The sequence below is a fragment of the Argopecten irradians genome, chromosome 5 (genome assembly GCF_041381155.1).
Source record: "Argopecten irradians isolate NY chromosome 5, Ai_NY, whole genome shotgun sequence".
Lineage (NCBI taxonomy): Eukaryota > Metazoa > Mollusca > Bivalvia > Pectinida > Pectinidae > Argopecten > Argopecten irradians.
In genome coordinates this window covers 44,104,997-44,122,761 of record NC_091138.1, presented here as the reverse complement: position 1 = coordinate 44,122,761, position 17,765 = coordinate 44,104,997, and the positions used below count along the sequence as shown (strand labels likewise).

Below are 17,765 nucleotides of genomic sequence, written 5' to 3'. Positions count from 1 at the left end.
TTTGACAAGACATATGATGGACTTGTAAATGTTGACATACAAATATCTATCATTCCAAATCTTTTAATCCTTTACAAGTTATCAATTTAGACTCGTCATATGAAGAGAAGTAAGCGAGCTGTTTGTGAAAAGCCATTTGTTTTTGTTTAACAAACAAACATTGTTGTACAAGATTGGTAGAAGTGTAGCATGTTTTTCCACTGTTATAAGAGCGTTTTAAGTCGTCTTCGACTATTGATATTACAAGATGTTCAAACATACTCAAATAAATTCATAATTAAAAAGGGATGCAAAATGAACTCTTTATTTAGCATCAACAATGTACAGCATACAATAGTAACGGAATGTTGTTTATCACATTTGAAAAAATGCGTCTCGATATATAAGACCTGGTGTGAAGTCAGTTTCAACTGTGTTAGTAACGTCTATCTTGAGGATCTTCTTTGCTGAAAATTCAATACTTCCTTATGACTATTTTTTCTTCTGTAGAAAGTTATACCATACCTATATTGAAAATGGAACAACTAAAAATGGTGTGCTTGCTTTTGTTTTATTGTGAATCAAAGATGGTTATATCAAAATATATGTGATTTTAACGGATTTCACTGTTTTGACAACAGTAGTGTTAAACATACGAAATTATTCGAAGAATCATTCCTTCACATGTAGTTAAAGTTGTTACGTGTATGTATGCTTTTTCTTACAATTTAATGCACCTGATTCCATTTTTTCCCAAATGTAGATTTTCATATGTGAGCTAACTTTTGTGGAGGATATACGACTATTCTGGATATAATCACAAGCGTGTGGCGGACTGTCCAGGTAAAATGTGAAGCCAGGTACATCTATAACTTCAGCATTGATCACCTTTGCCAGTATACCTGTAATATATGCGTCCTCAATGGGGATATACGGCATAAACTCGGAGGTCCTAAATAAGCTCGCCGCGATGTTAGCGGATATGACGTATGTGTTGCCCGCAGTGTATGGTGGGTAATGTGGAAACGGGTAATCGGCTTTCTTCACATTCCATCGTCCTAAACGTTTCACAATACCGCCTGCGTTGACATGACCCAGCACAACACCCTGGTAGGCAGGGTGTCGGGTCTGTTTTAATACGTCGACTAGTATTGGAATGTTTACAAATGTGTCTTCGTCTGCCTTCAATACGTATTCTGCGTCGGCACAACGCGTCGACACCCAATGAAGACCCATAAGCATCTTCCTTGTCAAGTTCGCATACGTATCAATAAAGTCAGCCTGCACGACATCGCCATACATATCACTCTCCAGCTGAGCAACCCTGTTGTTTTTCATCGTGGGATCTTCACCGAACAGAAACACGAGTTTGATAGAAACATTCATGTGGTGACGAGGCCAGTGGTTACCCCTAGCAACGCTCCCCCATGAATTTCGTATCGCACGACGCTCTTCAATGTTCGTCTGTATCGATGGCACAAGGATGACCAAATACGTTGATTCCCCTTTGGAACAAATCGCTGAACCGGAAACGATATAATTAAAAGAAAACGGGTTTACTTTTTCATTTCTGGAAACAAAATATTGTGCATATTTTTCGTCTATTGGCGGAGATAGACATTTTCCTCCATTACATGTTTCTGGTACGGGCTGATGACGAGACATGTGGATCTGTTTGGGCTTCGTTTCCTGTCTGCGCGTGGACTTCAGTGATGCCAAACATAGAAATACAAGAGCGATTCCACAGAATACAACTCCAGCTCGCACCATAAGACGGAAAACATGTGACCATCGCTGTTGCATTTTGTCCTGGAAAGAGAAAGAAGTATTTTTAATCGTAGAGGGATAATTCATATCATACGAATTATACATGAATCTTCTGACTTGAACTGTAACGTATGCTATCAAGATGTTATAATTATCAATTGCCTATGAATAGTTTGTGCGCTTTTTTAGCCCTGAATATGTAAAATTATATCCACTTCAGTATTAAAAGGGTTAAATTCCATATATGGAGTACATCCATTGTACAAACGGTGCGATAGTTAATTCTTCGGGATAATAAAAGTTGTTGTAGTTTTTATGGTAACCATCTCATACATGCGCAAATTATGCAATAAAAAGATTTTGTCAATATTAGCCATTTCATCTAGAAATGATAGAGCACATTATGACCGAGGTCGTAGCCCGAGGTCAGTATTTTAATTTATATCAAGGCGGTATAACAACATATAAATCAAAAACAAGATCCTTAATTTGTATATCAGATATGTTATTCCTTTGACAAATGTCAAAATAACTACATGTGTATGATTTATTTGTGAATATTGCTAGAAGAACGAAGGCTTTAGGACGTCACCTTTAATACTGCAATGTACATTTATCATTATTATGAACTCGATGTTTCTAAAAATGGAAACACAAAGTTGATATGCTATCGAACCTTTCGTGAACATATCTTAGCAAAGGGGAATAGAGGAACAGCAGTGCAAATCTAGTATTTTCAGTTGCTTTGTTCAAGATTGGACTCTATATAGTGCTTCTAAAACAAAACAAAAATAGGCAAAACATGACCGAATTTTCAAATTTATTTAATAAACATACAGTTAAGAAATTTAGCCCAAACCTCTCAGCTCTCGGTATCGGTTTGTATGTTGTTTCTCGAACTTCATCACAGAATAAAAATTGGTATATACATGCATATGTGCTGCATATGAAATTCTTATTTTTATTTTTATAGTGAAGTGCTACATTTTCCTAAAGATATTCCAAAGGATACTATTTTACTTTGCTCTTTTATAAAAAAAGTTATACAAATGTACATACCAGTTCTAAATCAGTGTTATATCGTATACATCCAAAAACCACAAATCCCTGTATTAAAATCCATAAGAAAGTCTCCTCGTATTGTGTAAAGCTGGCATTCCATGTCTGTTTACAAAGTGTGAGTCTGTACTATAAATACATACACTCAGCGTATTACCATTTCACCCCCTCCACACACACATACATGCACGTACCCCCTTATCGCTCGCGTGTGGAAAGAGTGAGTCGAATGGAATGAGCCATCCTTTAACACTACAAGAGTATATCATAAAAAATTTAAGTACACAAATCACTAACTGTACTATATTATCTATATATATGTCAGAAATGTAAACCATATTGTTTACGTACGTGTAATGATCATATCGGTAATTAGGAAGTTTATGTATATATCACCGGAAGTTTACACGTGTATCCTTTGTTTCCCTCACTCACACAGAATGTTTACTTTTTGACTTACCGTAGCAGGGCCCCTTTGGGATCCTTTAGAGTTATATGGCCATTGCTTGAGTAATTTCTGATCCAAGTTAGGACTCCTTTGCGTAAAAATAAGGCCAGACATTAGTTCAATGATCACAATCTGGAGGCTACTGCTGCTGGGATCCCAAACTTATTGGTCACGTGACTCGCCGTCTGTTACGCACAGTACGTAAGGGTATACCTCTCACTATCGTTTCCTGGTTCTGTTATTAATTAAGCGATGAAATGAAGATTCGTAATTGTGGGGCGAAGTGTATATATACGTACGCAAATTAAGTCGTATTTTAATCAGTTTCCTAATTAAATTGTTTTGATTATCAATGGACACGGAACAAAACACTGGATATATTAATGTTTACGGCAAAACACCGATATGTGTATGTAGACTACCGAGTATTACAAAAAAAAAATCAAACGAAAACTAACGACACTTAATTTATGGCGATAAACCTGACAAATGATATTGATACATTAATTGGCAAAGAAAAAAAAATAAAATGCAAAAATTAATTACTTTGCAGCAAGTATGTGTAAATTATATATGCATATATAGTTAACCGGCTCACAGGGATCTGAGAATTAATTAATTACAGTTCATATAATTATGGACCCGCCAAAGTGTCCATAGACCATTTTCAGACGTTTAAGGGGTCTAGGTAAAAAATCGGTAAACATCCTCTTCTACATTCAATTTGTATTTACAAATTCCTGTGACGTCATCCATTGTGTGCAACAGATGTATAGTTTCACTAGCCAATGATGGCCAGTTGGATAGTGTCAAATATTCAACTGTGAGTATCAACATTCTAAAAAATGAAAGTGTCAAATATCCAACTGTATCAACATTCTAAAAAAATGATAGTGTCAAATATCCAACTGTGAGTATCAACATTCTAAAAAATGAAAGTGTCAAATATCCAACTGTATCAACATTCTAAAAAATGATAGTATCAAATATCCAACTGTATCAACATTCTAAAAAATGATAGTGTCAAATATCCAACTGTATCAACATTCTAAAAAATGATAGTGTCAAATATCCAACTGTATCAACATTCTAAAAAATGATAGTGTCAAATATCCAACTGTATCAACATTCTAAAAAATGATAGTGTCAAATATCCATGTATCAACATTAAAAAAATGTAGTGTCAAATGTCAAAGTGTGATATCAACATTCTAAAAAATGATAGTATCAAATACCCAACTGTATCAACCTTTAAAAAAATGGTAGTATCAAATCCAGGGGTTCAACGATCTAAAAAATGAAAGATCTCTATCAACCCATTTAAAAAAATGATAGTGTCAATATCCAACTGTATCAACATCATGATAGTATCAAATATCCAACTGTAGCAACTAAAAAATGATAGAAAGATATCAACTGTATTTTAAAAAAAAGATCCTGTTGAACTGTACATTTAAAAAAAGAACCGTATAACGGCACACTGTGGTTGACTGTGTGGCTTTGAAGTTGGGCGTCGCTCTCTCTGTAGTCTTCAAAGGAAATCTTTGCAGGCCTGTGATTGGTCAGATATTTTCTTCTGAACTGCCTTCAGTTTTACAATGAGATAGTCTAGGGGTGTAGAGATCGTATGTGATCGGAACCCCTGGAGTATCGAGGATGCCCAACTGTGAGTATCAACATTCTAAAAAATGATAGTGTCAAATACCCAACTGTGAGTATCAACATTCTAAAAAATGATAGTGTCAAATACCCAGCTGTGAGTATCAACATTCTAAAAACTGATAGTATCAAATACCCAACTGTGAGTATCAACACATTCTAAAAAATGATAGTGTCAAATATCCAACTGTATCAACATTCTAAAAAATGATAGTGTCAAATATCCAACTGTATCAACATTCTAAAAAATGATAGTATCAAATATCCAACTGTATCAACATTCTAAAAAATGATAGTGTCAAATATCCAACTGTATCAACATTCTAAAAAATGATAGTGTCAAATATCCAACTGTATCAACATTCTAAAAAATGATAGTGTCAAATATCCAACTGTATCAACATTCTAAAAAATGATAGTATCAAATACCCAACTGTGAGTATCAACATTCTAAAAAATGATAGTGTCAAATATCCAACTGTGAGTATCAACATGAAATGGTTCCTTCATTTTAATGTAATAGAAATTCGAATATTGTTCAACTAACTATCTACATTGTGATATTATCAATGGTGATTTATGCCTGTACACATTTTGATTGATCGACCAAAAGATGAAGCAGAATATCATGGTGTTGCGTCTCAACATACTACAAAACGTGGTCGCCATTTTAGGAACTACTACGCTAGGAGATTGTAACTAATGACCCAAGCTTGATATTTCCGGAATACACATATAATAGTAAATACACAACATACGGAGTTTGTCCGGAGTATTGGAATCAAAAATACCATTTTTGACACATTTTGTCTTCATTATCTACTGATATCACACGTGACTGATGGTTGTCTATGGCAACACTTTTTACTGCCAAATCTTTTATTTTCTTATCTAGTTTGCAGCGCATTCCTTGCTATTAACAATGTAACAAACTTGCCATTTTCACGCAGGTAATGCGAGTGGATTTTGTAGATTTTATAGGCTAACGTCTCATTAACAGTCAGAGTCATGTAAGGACATGCCAGGTTTTTTGATGGTTTAAAGCCGGAGTATCCTGAGAAAAAAACACCGACCAGCAGTCAGTACCTGGCAGTTGCGACCCAGAGGTGGAGGGCTTGTGGTAATATGTCGAGACATCTTGATCACTCGGTCACCGCTGCCTCTAGTCGATATGCTTGGAGCTAATATGAACCCTTTTAAAACACAAAACATTTAAATGATAATACATTACCACTTGTAATGCGTGTATATATTTAAATGTGACTTGTCTATACACTTAAATAGCCAACAATTATTACCATTAAGTAACGTAAATTAAAGTCCTTAAAATAAAACATGCTCAAAACTGTACCATAATTTCCATTTAAATCGCGGTTATTCAATTTCACTAAAATTAACTTTGACTACAAATATTGCGAAAAAAAATCGCCCACGAATAAAACCTGCTATACAGTATGTACATTGTAGCTGCGATAAATGTACATTGGGTGTGCAGAGTAATATTAAGAGTGTATCAAAGATATTCCAATGCAATTTGTGTAAGTGATGTTTGTGTATGATTGGTATCTAGGATAAAATGCCGATTCTTTAGAGCACAAAGTTGACTACCTTCGGGTGGAAGCAATCACCTGACGAGACATCTCCCATTGGTATTTCGCAATGCCATTAAGAAAATGGCAATTCAATGTAACGCATTATACGGAGTTCTATACGTGTATGTATACCGTACATAATTTATAGCATCCATTATGGATCCAGTTGAACCGAGAGTAACTCAGTGTAACTGCCCGATATGAAATGGTCAGTCAGGACGTTTCTCTTTATATTTCCTGGACGTATCTCAAACATAAATGATGTTTCGACAGTTTTTCTTGACTGTGTCAAATGGATTGGAATGATACGTGTCATAACGGGGTAGCTACCCGCGCTATTTACTGCTACCCGAACTCTCCAGTATGTGTGCAACCAACATTAGTCGGCCTCCAGATATTCTTCCTCATCTGCGTCATCATCCTCAGCGTGACGTCATGCGCGTTGTTGATCTACGTCGTCTACTGGATGAGGTCGATGACGGTATCTATGAAGGCTTTCATCATCAGTCTTTCAGTTGCTTATATTGTGTCCTCAATGTATCCCATACCAATTCTGGGTTACTCCATTGTCTTCCCACATCTTGCCTTTTCAGACTCTGTCTGTCAATCGTCGCCGGTCGTTGTCATGGTTACATCTATATCAACAAACTGGACACTGGCCTTGGTAGGTGTGGACAGATTTCTTACGATCTTCCGCCCATTCACCTACCCTTTGACTATGAATCTACGTAAGAGTGTGTTGATGGCGTTATCCACATGGGTCGTCGGTATCGCATTCGCTATCCAGCCGTGTTTGGGTTGGAGAGACCTGGGAATATGCTTCCAGCCAAGAACACTACAGATTTGTGGTGCAACATGGCATTCTTCTAAAGGATATTCATACGCCTCGTGGACTTTGACTGTCGCGGCACCGCTTTGTATTCTCGTATTCTGTTATTCAAAAATTGCATTGTTTGCGCGGTCGCTAGTTGTTCCGGCAAGCGGGCCGGGTAATGTTGTCATAAGGATACCGAGTAATTCTAACGTTCGCCCTGAACACCGGAAGTTGCAACCGAAAAGGTCCATCACTTCCTGTCTAAAGACATTCAAAATAGTCATCATCAATATTGGTAAGTTATAAACACACAAATATCAAACAACTCATTGTACTTTAACTCGATCAAAACAATTTTATTCCAATATAAAACATTAATTATATAAATTCAACATCAGTTTATTTGGAAACGTCCTTCTACAATCAAAAAACTTTCGAAATCACAAAGAGCACCAAACACTTATATGTAACGTACATAAAAATCATAAAGTAAGCGATATCTTCAGTCATAAGGTTGTCTCCCTTTGTCGCATGTGTTTCGGAGATAGTATCTATATAGTTAGTAGCAGCCAGAACTTAACGTTCATGCAGATATGCTGTCATAGTATCTGTCGTTTTTTAAAGAAGTTTTCTAAATTGATTTTTTGTGTTGTTTAATTGCGTGTTTATTTCTTTTGTTTGTTGTTTGTTTATATGTAAACATCATCTACGTCCTTAAAATATATAAACAAAGTGTACTAAATTATACCCGAAGTCTGTTTTGAGACACGAAATATGATTGCATCCGGTTGGTTTTACCGGAGCCAATCAAATGACCAGAATTTGGGTAATGAATTATTCATGATAGAACGGCAAATGCGGTCTATGGTCCCATATGGCACGCCGTTTGGGTTTTTACCTATTGAAATGAAGATATCTCTATTTAATTAAAGATGTCTCTATTTAAAATGAAGATATCTTTATTTAATTAAAGATATCTGTAATTTAAATAAAGATATATCTATTTGAATAAAGATATGTCATATTTAAATACAGATATCTCTATTTCTACTGAAGATAGAAATATCTTCTTTTAAATGACAGATATCTCTATTTCAAATTTAGATATCTCTATTTGAATTACAGATATCTTTAATTGTAATTGAGATATCTTTATTATTTTAAATAGAGATGTCTTTAATCATTGTTCAATTAAGGATATCTTTATTTAAAATAGAGATATCTCTATTTGAATGAAAGATATCCCTATTTTAAATAAAAATATTTTTGATTTTGTTTATATGTAAAGATGTCTTCATTTTAAATACAGATATCTCTAATTCAAATACAGATATCTCTATTTCAAATACAGATATCTCTATTTAAAATAGAGATGTCTTTAATTGAATTAGAGATATCTGCAATTACTTTGCAATACAGATATCTCTATTTGAATGAAAGATATCTGTATTTCTACGTGTTTACTCAGTACGAAGATTAATTTTGAAACACAAAGAAAATAATGACTACTCCCTAATCCTGATCAATGTTACTGAAACGCTTGTAATTAAATTGGATTTTAAAATGTACGACAAATGTAGGTCTCCTAAACCGATAAACCTGCTATTTGGAGGGGATTCCTTATGAACAGGACATGGCAACTGCTCCCTGGAAAACAGAGCGAACTGTTGCAGCTATATATTGAATAATATTGAAAGCAGATATGTTGTAACACCGTCTGCATTCCCTGCCATTTTGCGTCAATACCGCTTTACTTCCGTCATGCGCAAAACGGAGAGTCAAGGGAGCAGTCATTTTTCCTATTTGATAGTTAAACACAGATATCTCTATTTCATGTCAAATAAGGATATCTTTAATTCAAATAGAGATATATGAATTTAAAATAAAGATATCTGTATTTCTACAACAATTATAGATATCTTTAATTGAATCAGAGATATCTGTATTTGAATTAAAGATATCTTTATTTTAAAAGCAGATATATGTATTCACATTGTAATGCAGATATCTCTAATTGAAATAAAGATATCTTTAATTGAATTAGATATATCTGTATTTGAATTAGAGATATCTGTAATTCAAATACAGATATCTCTAATTCAATTAAAGATATCTCTAATTGAAATACAGATATCTCTAATTGTTGTAGAAATACAGATATCTGTATTTTGAACACGGATATCTTCATTTCAAAAGGTAAAAACCCAAACGGCTTGCCATAGTCCCAGGGAGTTAGTAAGTGATAGTGCGAGGAACACCTGGGACCGAGGATGGTTTATATGTTGCCTGCTCTGTATTGGACCTTGTTAAACCTTTATTTCCAGGACATCAGAGTTACCACTCATGTAATACAAAGTTGTGAATCTACTGTTGTAGGTACTATCTGTTTGTGCTGGGCGCCCTATTCCGTACTGTCCGTGATGAGCCTTGACACTGCTAGAAGAGCCAGTGTTACCTATGGCCAAGACTTCATGGGGTACTGTCTTCTTTTCTTACCCAACTTCGTCAATCCAGTGGTATTCATCGTTTTTAACAAGGACTACAGAGAGAGCGTAAGTCGGTTATGGAACCGTGTACGGCACCGAGAAGGGCATTCCTTCGCTGTGTCAGCGATCTCGCGTTCACGTCGTCCGCGCGACTCAACACGTTACGACAACTTGTCTACTGTGACACACGTTAGGACAACACGGACTATGAGGCGAGCGACTTCTACACGGCATATGTAGGGAATCTGAGTGTCCACACTACATATGTAGGGAATCTGAGTGTCCACACAGCATATGTAGGGAATCTGAGTGTCTACACGGTATATGTAGGGAATCTGAGTGTCTACATGACATATATAGGGAATCTGAGTGTCTACACGGCATATGTAGGGAATCTGAGTGTCTACACGGTATATGTAGGGAATCTGAGTGTCCACACAGCATATGTAGGGAATCTGAGTGTCTACACGGTATATGTAGGGAATCTGAGTGTCTACATGACATATATGGGGAAATTGAGTGTCTACATGGCATATGTAGGGAATCTGAGTGTCTACACGGTATATGTAGGGAATCTGAGTGTCTACACGGTATATGTAGGGAATCTGAGTGTCTACACGTCATATGTAGGGAATCTGAGTGTCTACACGGTATATGTAGGGAATCTGAGTGTCTACACGGCATATATGGGGAAACTGAGTGTCTACATGGCATATGTAGGGAATCTGAGTGTCTACACGGCATATGTAGGGAATCTGAGTGTCTACACGGCATATGTAGGGAATCTGAGTGTCTACACGGCATATGTAGGGAATCTGAGTGTCTACACGGCATATATGGGGAATCTGAGTGTCTACACGGCATATGTAGGGAATCTGAGTGTCTACACGGCATATGTAGGGAATCTGAGTGTCTACACGGCATATGTAGGGAATCTGAGTGTCTACACGGCATATGTAGGGAATCTGAGTGTCTACACGGCATATGTAGGGAATCTGAGTGTCTACACGGCATATATGGGGAAACTGAGTGTCTACACGACATATGTAGGGAATCTGGGTGTCCACACGGCATATGTAGGGAATCTGAGTGTCTACACGGCATATGTAGGGAATCTGAGTGTCTACACGGCATATGTAGGGAATCGGAGTGTCTACACGGCATATGTAGGGAATATGAGTGTCTACTCGGCATATGTAGGGAATCTGGGTGTCCACACGGCATATGTAGGGAATCTGAGTGTCTACACGGCATATGTAGGGAATCTGAGTGTCTACACGGCATATGTAGGGAATCTGAGTGTCTACACGGCATATGTAGGGAATCTGAGTGTCTACACGGCATATGTAGGGAATCTGAGTGTCTACACGGCATATGTAGGGAATCTGAGTGTCTACACGGCATATGTAGGGAATCTGAGTGTCTACACGGCATATGTAGGGAATCTGAGTGTCTATACGGCATATGTAGGGAATTTGAGCGTCTACACGGGGCATATGTAGGGAATCTGAGTGTCTATACGGCATATGTAGGGAATCTGAGTGTCTACACGGCATATGTAGGGAATCTAAGTGTCTACACGGCATATGTAGGGAATCTGAGTGTCTACAGGCATATGTAGGGAATCTGAGTGTCTATACGGCATATGTAGGGAATCTGAGCGTCTACACGGGGCATATGTAGGGAATCTGAGTGTCTATACGGCATATGTAGGGAATCTGAGTGTCTACACGGCATATGTAGGGAATCTGAGTGTCTACACGGCATATGTAGGGAATCTGAGTGTCTACACGGCATATGTAGGGAATCTGAGTGTCTACACGGCATATGTAGGGAATCTGAGTGTCTACACGGCATATGTAGGGAATCTGAGTGTCTACACGGCATATGTAGGGAATCTGAGTGTCTACACGGCATATGTAGGGAATCTGAGTGTCTACACGGCATATGTAGGGAATCTGAGTGTCTACACGGCATATGTAGGGAATCTGAGTGTCTACACGGCATATGTAGGGAATCTGAGTGTCTACACGACATATGTAGGGAATCTGAGCGTCTACACGGCATATGTAGGGAATCTGAGTGTCTACACGTCATATGTAGGGAATCTGAGTGTCTATACGGCATATGTAGGGAATCTAACTGTCTACACGGCATATGTAGGAAATCTGAGTGTCTACACGGCATATGTATGGAATCTGAGTGTCTACACGGCATATGTAGGGAATCTGAGTGTCTACACGACATATGTAGGGAATCTGATTGTCTACACGACATGTGTAGGGAATCTGAGTGTCTACACGTCATATGTAGGGAATCTGAGTGTCTATACGGCATATGTAGGGAATCTGAGCGTCTACACGGCATATGTAGGGAATCTGAGTGTCTATACGGCATATGTAGGGAAGCTGAGTGTCTACACGGCATATGTGGGGAATTTGAGTGTCCACACGGCATATGTAGGGAATTTGAGTGTCCACACTGCATATGTAGGGAAGCTGAGTGTCCACACGGCATAAGTAGGGAATCTGAGTGTCTACACGGCATATGTAGGGAATCTGAGTGTCCACACGGCATATGTAAGGAATCTGAGTGTCTACACGACATATGTAGGGAATCTGAGTGTCTACACGGCATATATGGGGAAACTGAGTGTCTACACGACATATGTAGGGAATCTGAGTGTCCACACTACATATGTAGGGAATCTGAGTGTCCACACAGCATATGTAGGGAATCTGAGTGTCTACACGGTATATATGGGGAAACTGAGTGTCTACACGGCATATATGGGGAAACTGAGTGTCTACACGTCATATGTAGGGAATCTGAGTGTCCACACAGCATATGTAGGGAATCGGAGTGTCTACACGGCATATGTAGGGAATCTGAGTGTCTACACGGCATATGTAGGGAATATGAGTGTCTACACGGTATATATGGGGAAACTGAGTGTCTACACGGCATATATGGGGAAACTGAGTGTCTACACGACATATGTAGGGAATCTGGGTGTCCACACGGCATATGTAGGGAATCTGAGTGTCTACACGGCATATGTAGGGAATCTGAGTGTCTACACGGCATATGTAGGGAATCTGAGTGTCTACACGGCATATGTAGGGAATCTGAGTGTCTACACGGCATATGTAGGGAATCTGAGTGTCTACACGGCATATGTAGGGAATCTGAGTGTCTACACGGCATATGTAGGGAATCTGAGTGTCTACACGGGGCATATGTAGGGAATCTGAGTGTCTACACGGCATATGTAGGGAATCTGAGTGTCTACACGGCATATGTAGGGAATCTGAGTGTCTACACGGCATATGTAGGGAATCTGAGTGTCTACACGGCATATGTAGGGAATCTGAGTGTCTACACGGCATATGTAGGGAATCTGAGTGTCTACACGGCATATGTAGGGAATCTGAGTGTCTACACGGCATATGTAGGGAATCTGAGTGTCTACACGGCATATGTAGGGAATCTGAGTGTCTACACGGCATATGTAGGGAATCTGAGTGTCTACACGGCATATGTAGGGAATCTGAGTGTCTACACGGCATATGTAGGGAATCTGAGTGTCTACACGGCATATGTAGGGAATCTGAGTGTCTACACGGCATATGTAGGGAATCTGAGTGTCTACACGGCATATGTAGGGAATCTGAGTGTCTACACGGCATATGTAGGGAATCTGAGTGTCTACACGGCATATGTAGGGAATCTGATGTCTACACGGCATATGTAGGAATCTGAGTGTCTACACGGCATATGTAGGGAATCTGAGTGTCTACACGGCATATGTAGGGAATCTGAGTGTCTACACGGCATATGTAGGGAATCTGAGTGTCTACACGGCATATGTAGGGAATCTGAGTGTCTACACGGCATATGTAGGGAATCTGAGTGTCTACACGGCATATGTAGGGAATCTGAGTGTCTACACGGCATATGTAGGGAATCTGAGTGTCTACACGGCATATAGTAGGGAATCTGAGTGTCTACACGGCATATGTAGGGAATCTGAGTGTCACACGGCATATGTAGGGAATCTGAGTGTCCTACACGGCATATGTAGGGAATCTGTGTCACACGTGTCTACACGGCATATGTAGGGAATCTGAGTGTCTACACGGCATATATGTAGGGAAACTGAGTGTCTACACGTCATATGTAGGGAATCTGAGTGTCCACACAGCATATGTAGGGAATCTGAGTGTCTACACGGCATATGTAGGGAATCTGAGTGTCTACACGGCATATGTAGGGAATATGAGTGTCTACACGGCATATATGGGGAAACTGAGTGTCTACACGGCATATATGGGGAAACTGAGTGTCTACACGGCATATATGGGGAAACTGAGTGTATACACGACATATGTAGGGAATCTGAGTGTCTACACGGCATATGTAGGGAATCTGAGTGTCTACACGGCATATGTAGGGGAATCTAAGTGTCTACACGGCATATGTAGGGAATCTGAGTGTCTACACGGCATATGTAGGGAATCTGAGTGTCTACACGGCATATGTAGGGAATCTGAGTGTCTACACGGCATATGTAGGGAATCTGAGTGTCTACACGGCATATGTAGGGAATCTGAGTGTCTATACGGCATATTTAGGGAATCTGAGTGTCTACACGGGGCATATGTAGGGAATCTGAGTGTATATACGGCATATGTAGGGAATCTGAGTGTCTACACGGCATATGTAGGGAATCTGAGTGTCTACACGGCATATGTAGGGAATATGAGTGTCCTACACGGCATATGTAGGGAATATGAGTGTCTACACGGCATATGTAGGGAATCTGAGCGTCTACACGGCATATGTAGGGAATCTGAGCGTCTACACGGCATATGTAGGGAATCTGAGCGTCTACACGGCATATGTAGGGAATCTGAGTGTCTATACGGCATATGTAGGGAATCTGAGTGTCTACACGGCATATGTAGGGAATCTGAGCGTTTACACGGCATATGTAGGGAATCTGAGCGTTTACACGGCATATGTAGGGAATCTGAGTGTCTACACGGCATATGTAGGGAATCTGAGTGTCTACACGGCATATGTAGGGAATCTGAGTGTCTACACAGCATATGTAGGGAATCTGAGTGTCTACACGACATATGTAGGGAATCTGAGCGTCTACACGGCATATGTAGGGAATCTGAGTGTCTACACGTCATATGTAGGGAATCTGAGTGTCTATACGGCATATGTAGGGAATCTAACTGTCTACACGGCATATGTAGGAAATCTGAGTGTCTACACGGCATATGTATGGAATCTGAGTGTCTACACGGCATATGTAGGGAATCTGAGTGTCTACACGACATATGTAGGGAATCTGATTGTCTACACGACATGTGTAGGGAATCTGAGTGTCTACACGTCATATGTAGGGAATCTGAGTGTCTACACGGCATATGTAGGGAATCTGAGCGTCTACACGGCATATGTAGGGAATCTGAGTGTCTATACGGCATATGTAGGGAAGCTGAGTGTCTACACGGCATATGTAGGGAATTTGAGTATCCACACGGCATATGTAGGGAATTTGAGTGTCCACACGGCATATGTAGGGAAGCTGAGTGTCCACACGGCATAAGTAGGGAATCTGAGTGTCCACACGGCATATGTAAGGAATCTGAGTGTCTACACGGCATATGTATGGAATCTTGAGTGTCTACACGGCATATGCATGGAAACTTTATATCGAGACAAGAGTCTCCATTATTTTCTCTTAAATCCCTGCAAAGAAGATTTCAAAAACATGAATAAAAAGACAATTATACAAATTACTTCTTAAATAGTTCAATGATTACAATAAACAAAATGTGCATTGTAATAATAGCTTTCCTCATATTCTCATAGTTATAATCATTACAATAGCGGTTTATGGATGTGGTTATTGTACTTATGTATAAGTTAGAGTAAAATTGTATGTGTATTTAATTCTGAAAGGGAATTCTCCTGTGTGTAATGCATTTTATTCATTATGTATTTTTGATTTCCGTTTTTTTTTTTTTAAGTCCATAATTTGCACTAAAATACACAAATCAGATCTACATTGTACTCCTTTTTATGTACTGTGAGGTGAAATACTTGCAACAACTGGTTGTATTTGTGTGACGTACATATCACGTAAACAGACATGATTCACATAATCTAATGTAAACATCCTTCCGCCAGAGATTTCCCTAATAAACTACTCACAAAATGACTTTCATGACAGAACGGAGGCAGTTTGACTACAACTAAGAGTTATCTCCCTTTGACTCAATGGACTCGTGGATTAGTGTTCAAGATAAGTAGATAGGGATGGAATGTACCGCATTTACATGTGTATATGTTATAGTTCCTTTTTGGCGACATTGTGTTTCACTAATAAATTTAATGTCAACACATTTATTAAGAAAATTGTACATGAAATAGACACTTAAGTATGTAAGCTGTTTTTGAATAACAATCTTTCTAACAACTACTATTCTTTGTCAAACTTCATCTTGAAACTAGAATATGTCTGTCCTGTAGACGACTTATCAAAATATACCGTCATGCCGTTTCGGTATAAACTGGTCATATAGTCTATTTTAATAAGTTGATTTAATTCCACTGTTGCAAAACAACGTGTTCCATTGATACATCCAAATTTAAGTTACATGTATTAAACCAGTATTGGATAAATTATCTTTAAAGTGAATAGTCGGGCAAAGAAAACCAGTTTAAATGCGTTCATTGGCCTTCCAAAAGTTCTCACATATTAATACGACGGCCAAGTTCTGCTTAGTTTCCCAGTTCTGACCATAAAGTAAAGAAAAGTTGAAAGCATTGAAAGCGAGGCTGCGTGGAAATGTAACCACGGACATAGTGAGCCGGGAGGACGTTTTAGAATTTCCATACTTTAAATTAATTTCTTCGTACACAGACAGAATTTGACGAGAGATTTTATTTTTTCCATTTCATAAGAAATTAGCCATCCTTGCCCGACTGTTCACTTTAACATATGACTGATCCAGTTTCGTGTAAGGTATATATTAATTTGTAAATAATACCTATGATCGTGATTTATATTTATTTGAGGTTATCAGATTCTGACAAAAACAAAAGTTATCATTTTACATTTAATTCCAACAACAGGAAGCTCCTACACAGTACATATCTTTCTAGCTCTCCATAAACATGCACGAAATTAATTGTACACTTCTTAATGGCTTGCTGCAGCTATCATTGGATATTGTCAATTTCTTAATGCAATACTGTAGTCTCAAAATCATATCTTTAATGAGAATTTTGACTGACAGCCTGTTGCTTGAAACATATAGAGGAACTTTCATGTGTGAATATGTGATATGAAATTTATCAAACGAGTTCAATAATTTTATATGCCACGAGCCTTTAGGCGAGTGACATATCATTTTATTTTTAAAACGAGTTTGATAAAGTTCATATCACATTGTCACGAGTGTAAGATTCTATTTATCACATAACTTTAAATAGTAAAATTATACGTAAAACTTAAGCTTCCCTCACTATATAAAACAGTAGAAATAAAGCAACCCTTGAACAAACTTTATATTTCTCCTAAGAACGTATCCTATATGTAAGGGCCGACATATTCTTAATAAATATTGCCGTAAAATTTTGTGTGTACATGTGTCAAATATTGGAATGTGCTTGCATTATTTTCTTTGTAGATCCAGTCTCTTGAGGTCGACCACATGTTTTGTTTAAGAAAAATTGCTGACATTTTCTCTTGATTTCACAACTCCCGTGTTACTTCGAGATTGTCGCGACAATGTTAGGAAGAGTTCGGAATGAATCGGCATCTTTCGAGCCTATTTTTCACGTGTACACGTTAAAAAGATTTGTTTTTACTTTTATAATTAAAAGTACTTTAAGTGCTTCAGCTTTATGAAAAGTGGTAAAATTAGAAAACTTAAAAC

General features: G+C 38.2%; 3 protein-coding genes across 4 annotated transcripts; 2 read left to right on the top strand and 1 right to left on the bottom strand.

Annotated features, from left to right (window-relative positions):
- Positions 1-277: 277 nt before the first annotated feature.
- LOC138323972 (beta-1,3-galactosyltransferase 5-like) lies at positions 278-3,449 on the bottom strand. 2 transcript variants are annotated; one of them, XM_069268938.1, is made up of 2 exons: positions 3,266-3,449; positions 278-1,788 (listed from the first exon to the last, which is right to left on the bottom strand). In XM_069268938.1, exons 1-2 carry the CDS (start codon positions 3,365-3,367, stop codon positions 679-681), a joined length of 1,212 nt encoding a protein of 403 aa, XP_069125039.1. In that variant the 5' UTR covers positions 3,368-3,449; the 3' UTR covers positions 278-678. The 2 variants fall into 2 exon arrangements, with proteins under 2 accessions (XP_069125039.1, XP_069125040.1); XM_069268939.1 differs by lacking the exon at positions 3,266-3,449 and adding an exon at positions 2,806-3,024.
- Positions 3,450-6,733: 3,284 nt separating this feature from the next.
- Positions 6,734-10,044, top strand: LOC138324596 (violet-sensitive opsin-like). The gene is made up of 2 exons (XM_069269646.1): positions 6,734-7,613; positions 9,695-10,044. The coding sequence occupies exons 1-2, from the start codon at positions 6,797-6,799 to the stop codon at positions 10,042-10,044; spliced, it is 1,167 nt and encodes a 388-aa protein (XP_069125747.1). The 5' UTR covers positions 6,734-6,796.
- A 287-nt stretch (positions 10,045-10,331) lies between these two features.
- Positions 10,332-15,427, top strand: LOC138324444 (uncharacterized). The gene is made up of 4 exons (XM_069269512.1): positions 10,332-11,090; positions 12,008-12,893; positions 13,958-14,677; positions 15,192-15,427. The coding sequence occupies exons 1-4, from the start codon at positions 10,332-10,334 to the stop codon at positions 15,425-15,427; spliced, it is 2,601 nt and encodes an 866-aa protein (XP_069125613.1).
- Positions 15,428-17,765: the final 2,338 nt, after the last annotated feature.